This window comes from Dermochelys coriacea, chromosome 2, assembly GCF_009764565.3.
Source record: "Dermochelys coriacea isolate rDerCor1 chromosome 2, rDerCor1.pri.v4, whole genome shotgun sequence".
NCBI lineage: Eukaryota > Metazoa > Chordata > Testudines > Dermochelyidae > Dermochelys > Dermochelys coriacea.
The window spans coordinates 3,811,639-3,817,240 of record NC_050069.1 but is presented as its reverse complement, the minus strand read 5'-3'; the positions used below and the strand labels follow the sequence as shown (position 1 = coordinate 3,817,240).

At 59.5% G+C, this 5,602-nt stretch overlaps 1 protein-coding gene across 2 annotated transcripts; it reads left to right on the top strand.

Moving 5' to 3' along the window:
• Positions 1-1,737: 1,737 nt before the first annotated feature.
• Positions 1,738-4,927, top strand: LOC119852298. 2 transcript variants are annotated; one of them, XM_038393499.2, is made up of 2 exons: positions 1,738-1,892; positions 2,620-4,927. In XM_038393499.2, exon 2 carries the CDS (start codon positions 2,723-2,725, stop codon positions 3,917-3,919), a length of 1,197 nt encoding a protein of 398 aa, XP_038249427.1. In that variant the 5' UTR covers positions 1,738-1,892; positions 2,620-2,722; the 3' UTR covers positions 3,920-4,927. The 2 variants fall into 2 exon arrangements, with proteins under 2 accessions (XP_038249427.1, XP_038249429.1); XM_038393501.2 differs by having other exon boundaries at positions 1,751-1,892; positions 2,623-4,927.
• Positions 4,928-5,602: the final 675 nt, after the last annotated feature.

The following is a 5,602-nucleotide window of genomic DNA, read 5'->3' as shown; positions in this document are numbered from 1 at the left end:
TGAGCCTCCCCCCATACCCCAACCCTCTACCCAGTCCTGAGCCTCCCCCCGCACCCAAACTCCCTCCCAGAGCCCACACCTCCTCCCGCACCCCAACCCTCTACCCCAGCCCTGAGCCTCCCCCCGCACCCAAACTCCCTCTCAGAGCCCGCACCTCCTCCCGCACCCCAGCCCTCTACCCAGTCCTGAGCCTCCCCCCGCACCCAAACTCCCTTCCAGAGCCGCACCTCCTCCCGCATCCCAACCCTCTACCCAGGCCTGAGCCTCCCCCCGTACTCCAACCCTCTACCCAGTCCTGAGCCTCCCCCCGCACCCAAACTCCCTCCCAGAGCCCACACCTCCTCCCGCACCCCAACCCTCTACCCCAGCCCTGAGCCTCCCCCCCGCACCCAAACTCCCTCCCAGAGCCCGCACCTCCTCCCGCACCCCAACCCTCTACCCAGTCCTGAGCCTCCCCCCATACCCCAACCCTCTACCCAGTCCTGAGCCTCCCCCCATACCCCAACCCTCTACCCAGTCCTGAGCCTCCCCCCGCACCCAAACTCCCTTCCAGAGCCGCACCTCCTCCCGCATCCCAACCCTCTACCCAGGCCTGAGCCTCCCCCCGTACCCCAACCCTCTACCCAGTCCTGAGCCTCCCCCCGCACCCAAACTCCCTTCAAGAGCCACACCTCCTCCCGCACCCCAACTCTCTACCCAGTCTTGAGCCTCCCCCCGCACCCAAACTCCCTCCCAGAGCCCGCACCTCCTCCCGCACCCCAGCCCTCTACCCAGTCCTGAGCCTCCCCCCGTACCCAAACTCCCTTCCAGAGCCCACACCCCCTCCTGTACCCCAAACCCCTACCTCAGCCCAGAGCCCCCTCCCACTCCCCAACCCCCTGCCCCAGCCCTGAGCCCCCTCCCACACCCAAACTCTCCCAGAGCCTGCACTCCATCACCCCCTCTTGCACCCCACACCCCCTCCTGCACTCAAACTCCTTCCTGGGGCCTGCACCCCAAACCCCCTCCCGCACCCAGGGTTGAAAGTAACTTAAGGGACTTACTGGTACGCAGGGCCGGCGTCCTGAGCAGGCAGGGGTGCGGGGGTCCTTTGGGCGGAAGGGGTGGGGCTTTCAAATCCCCAGGCCCTTTAAATTGCTGCTGCTACCCCGGTACTCTGGCGGCAAGTTAAAGGGCCCGGGGCTCTGGCCACTGCTGGGACCCCAGGGCCCTTTTACATTGCCGGCCTGGGGAAGCTGCCCCCTGCCGGTACCATCGGCTGCGTACTGGCTCTTGCCATCCCATCTTACTTTCACCCACACCCCTACCGCTGCCCCTGCCCCAGCCCGCTGTGAATGAGCATTGGGGAGGGAGTGGGGGGGATGAGTGAGCAGGGGCGGGGCCTCAGAGAAGGGGTGGGGCCTCAAGGAGGGGGCGGGGCATGGGTGGGCCTCAGAGAAGGGGTGGGGCCTCGAGGAAGGGGCGGGGCATGGGTGGGCCTCAGAGAAGGGGCGGGGCCTAAGAGAAGGGGCGGGGCAGGGTGTTCGGTTTCCTGCAATTGGAAAGTTGGCGACCGTCTGTGGCCTTGGGGGCGGGGCAGGGAGCTCGGGGCCCAGCCGGGGGAGAGCCTGGGCATGCGCCTTGCGCAGTGTGTGTGTGGGGGGGGCCATTGACCCGCCCTGGGGAACTTGGCGCCCTCTGCTACGGGCGGGCAGTTCCGGGTCCCGCCAGCAGGGGGCGAGGGGAGCGCCGGAGGGACGCTCTGGCCTCACCTCTCCGCTGCTCCGGCCCCTGTCGCTATTTGGTGACGTCTATAGCGAGCGCGCCGCTGTGTGGGCTGGGCACCCGGAAGAGCCCGTAACAATGCGGGCAGCGAGGGGAGGAACCGTGCAGAGCCCGGGGATGGGGAGCAGGTATGTGGGAGGGGATCGGGGCTGCTCTGGGGGAGGGGGTCAGGGCTGCACGAGGGGAGGACATGGGGCTGCTCTGGGGGAGGGGGAGCAGGTATGGGGGAGGAGTCAGGGCTGCAGGAGGGGAGGACATGGGGCTGCTCTGGGGGAGGGGGAGCAGGTTTGGGGGAGGGGTCAGGGCTGCAGGAGGGGAGGACATGGGGCTGCTCTGGGGGAGGGGGAGCAGGTATGGGGGAGGAGTCAGGGCTGCAGGAGGGGAGGACATGGGGCTGCTCTGGGGGAGGGGGAGCAGGTATGGGGGAGGGGTCAGGGCTGCAGGAGGGGAGGACATGGGGCTGCTCTGGGGGAGGGGGAGCAGGTGTGTGGGAGGGGGTCAGGGCTGCACGAGGGGAGGACATGGGGCTGCTCTGGGGGAGGGGGAGGAGGGGCTGCTCTGGGAGGCTGGGAGAAGGGCTCGGGGGGGGGGGCTGGGGGCAGAAAGCAGTACTGCCAGAGGGGGGTGGAGAGGTTGGTCGGTCGGTCGTGGGCAAGCTGGGGAGGTAGGGTTGGGGGAGGGGGGTGGGTGGCAATCCAGAGAGGAAGGTGGAAGGCAACAGGGAGGCCATGGCCCCCCGATCCCAGAGCGATTGAGCCATCTGGCTGCAAGGCACTGGGTGCTGTGAAGTTTGAAGCGGGGGTTTGATGGGGGTTTCTGATCCATCCTATGTAATAGGGTGTCGTGCTCTCTCAGCAGGTCTCAGTCAGCCACGCCTCCCTCGGACGTGCCTAGTTGAGCATCATTGCCACTGACTTTCTGCCTTGGGTGGGGCCTGGCCTGTGGTTGGCTGGGCACGATGCCTCGGAAAAGGAAACATTGTCAGCGTGCAGCCCCCCCTCAGCTGGCTGCGGTCAGTGCTACGGGAACCCCAGTCATGGCCAGGGCTGGCTCAGGGTGTTGCATACAGCTGAGTCGCAGGACTAGGAGCCCAGCCTACTTTCCCTTCAGCTTCCTGCCAGTGGACTGTCAGCTCCATGTCTTCTCTTTCCTTTCGGAGGTGGAGAAGTGCACAGCTGCCTTAGTTTGTGAAGCCTGGAGCAAGCTGATCCGCACCCCCAGGCTCTGGAGGGTGGCTGACTTCATGAGACTGGGGGCCTTCCAGTCAGGCATGGATTTGGTGCTGGTTTCTGCCAGAGAATTTGAGAGATGGAAAGAGTGGGTCCACCAGTATGCCTATCACCTGAGCTCTCGCAGTGCGAGCCTGCTAGTTCTCAGGGCCAGCTTTGATTTGGGTGACCAGAAGACCAAATGGGCTGACTTCCTTTCACGCTTCTTGGATACTGTCCACTGTGGGGAGCTGCAGGAGCTGGAGCTCAACTGGACCTTGACTCACTTGGAACCACCAGACTTCTACCCGCCAGGCACCTGCAGTATGACTCAGGTCAGCCTGACCAAAATGGACCAGATCAGCAACTTCCAGACCCTTCTGGAGAAGTTTATCCAGAGATCCCCAAAACTCACCAGGATGAAGCTACCCTTTGACTGGTCTGCGTACTCGGTTGCCATGCTGACTCAGTTCCAGCAGCTTCACACCTTGGAGTTGAAATACTTCTGGAGCTTCAAAGGGGTTTGCCCTGAGATCATGCAAGATCTCACCAAAGCCCTGCCCAACCTCAAAACTCTCATCCTTCATGTGCTGGTGCCAGTCAAAGACTTGGGCATCTCCTATTCTCTGGAATCCAGATCCCTGGAGTACTTGGACGTGTCCCAGAGCCGTGGCCTGGTGTTCTGTCACCTCGACCTGCCCTCCCTGAGGGTGCTGAGGATCAAGAAGACGGTTCGGGGCATCATCCTGAACCGGAGGACGAGGCTGTCTCTTCAGAGCCGCTGGTCCTGTCTGTACAGCCTGTTACGGAGTGGCACGCCCAACCTTCGGGTGTTCAACAACCAGGTGTTGCTGCCGCACTGGCGGGAGCAGACATACAAGGAGCTGAATGCCTTGCTGCTGCAATCATGCTACTGTGCTCAGCACTCGGACACGTGGTTACTGTAAAGACTGATGGTGAAGGGAACAGAAAGGAGAACCTGGGTTCTCTCGTATCTAATGGTGTCGGTGGAGGGGGTGTATAGCATGAAGAGACCATGTGTTTGCCTTGGGAGGGACCAGGTGGCCTGTGTGTCTCTGGGCCTAGCATTTGTCAGGTTTCAGGAGAGGCTACATGTGGGCCTAGAGTTTGCTCAAAATGGGACGCTGACTGAGGGATGTTTAGAGAGAAGGACACTCTGTTTCTCTTCTACCAAGACAGAGTAAGTGTTCTGTTCTCCACAGCTGGTCTCCGCTTTTCATTTATAAGTGCACTTTATGGCCCATAAGTGATGGCCTGTGCTCCTTACGTAACAGGAAGGGCTCTGAATGCTGCACACAGTAAAATCACAGAGCTGCAGCCAGACACTGGTGCCCTGGTTGTCTAAATGTGCTGATGCAGAAGCGAAGATAGAATTGGTAACCTTTTGAGCTCAGACCCCCATGAACCTCTGCCTGAAGCATTCACAGGGTAGTTCCATGCTCTTAGCTAGACAGTGTTATCAGCTGGTTAGAGCAGGGGCGTTGGGTTTCCTGGGTTCTTTTCCAGTCACTGTCATTAATTTTGGACATGTTACTTAGACTCATTTTCAAAAGCAGCCTCTAATTTTGGGTGCCTGACTTGAGCGATCTTGCAAGTTGTGGGAGTGCAGCGGCTCTGAAAATCAGGATCAAGGGGTTTCGAGTTAGGAACCTCAGGGTCCCATCTTTAAAATCAGAATAAGCCAAACTTGCCTCTCTAGAAAGGTGATGAGGCCTTTAGACCCTTGGACTTAGGTGCTGCCAAAATGTAAAGTAGTATTAGATCGTGGAGGAACATGGAGGTGTGCCATTTCCCAGCCAGCAGAAAGCACCCCTTACTTTGTTATGCCGATACATAATCTGACTGATTCTTCAGACATATCCATTCCCAGACGGTTTCTCTGATGCTGGTGGCCAAGTGCTGAGTTGACCCTAATAAAGATAAACAGAGCCCCATCTCTGTCAGTCTGTTCTAACTCTGCACTGGGCCAGGAATTCTTACTAATGGTTGGATCTGTTTCCTAGTAGCCTCTTCCTCACCTGGAGGAAGCATATATGTAACCCTGGCTTTGTAGCAGTGATGCTCCTTGTGGGACATGGTGTGGAAGATGACATGGCTTTGTGCTGGGGTCCGTTTCGTAGGCTGTGGTGAGGGGGCAGATCCAGAGTTATTTCGGACTGCACAAGTGGCTGGGGAAGAAGGAGCTTCATTGTCAAATGCTGGCAGGGGTGATTCCCATGTGTGGTCTCTGCTGCTGTTGATTCTCTTTCCCTCAGGAGGCTTGAGCCAAAAGCCTCGGGTATCCTCTGGCTCAACTGACCCAAGTAAGGGTTTGTCCAACACCTAGCATACCTAGGTCCATGACTAGGGCTCCTAGGCACTACAGTTAGAGAACTAAATAATCAGGGTCCTACCCCACATCTGTTTGTATCTTCAGTCAAATGAGTGGGGCCCTCCTGTGTATCCTGCCGCTTTCTGATGCCTGAAAATGTGCTTTGCTTTTCCTGTCACTACCTCTCTCACAGCCCTCCCTGCCACAAGCCCTAGCAGCATTTCATGTTCACCTCCAGGAGTTCTGCTTGTCTCTGTGCCAGCAGCACTGATTGCGATTGCAATCTCCATCCCCACAG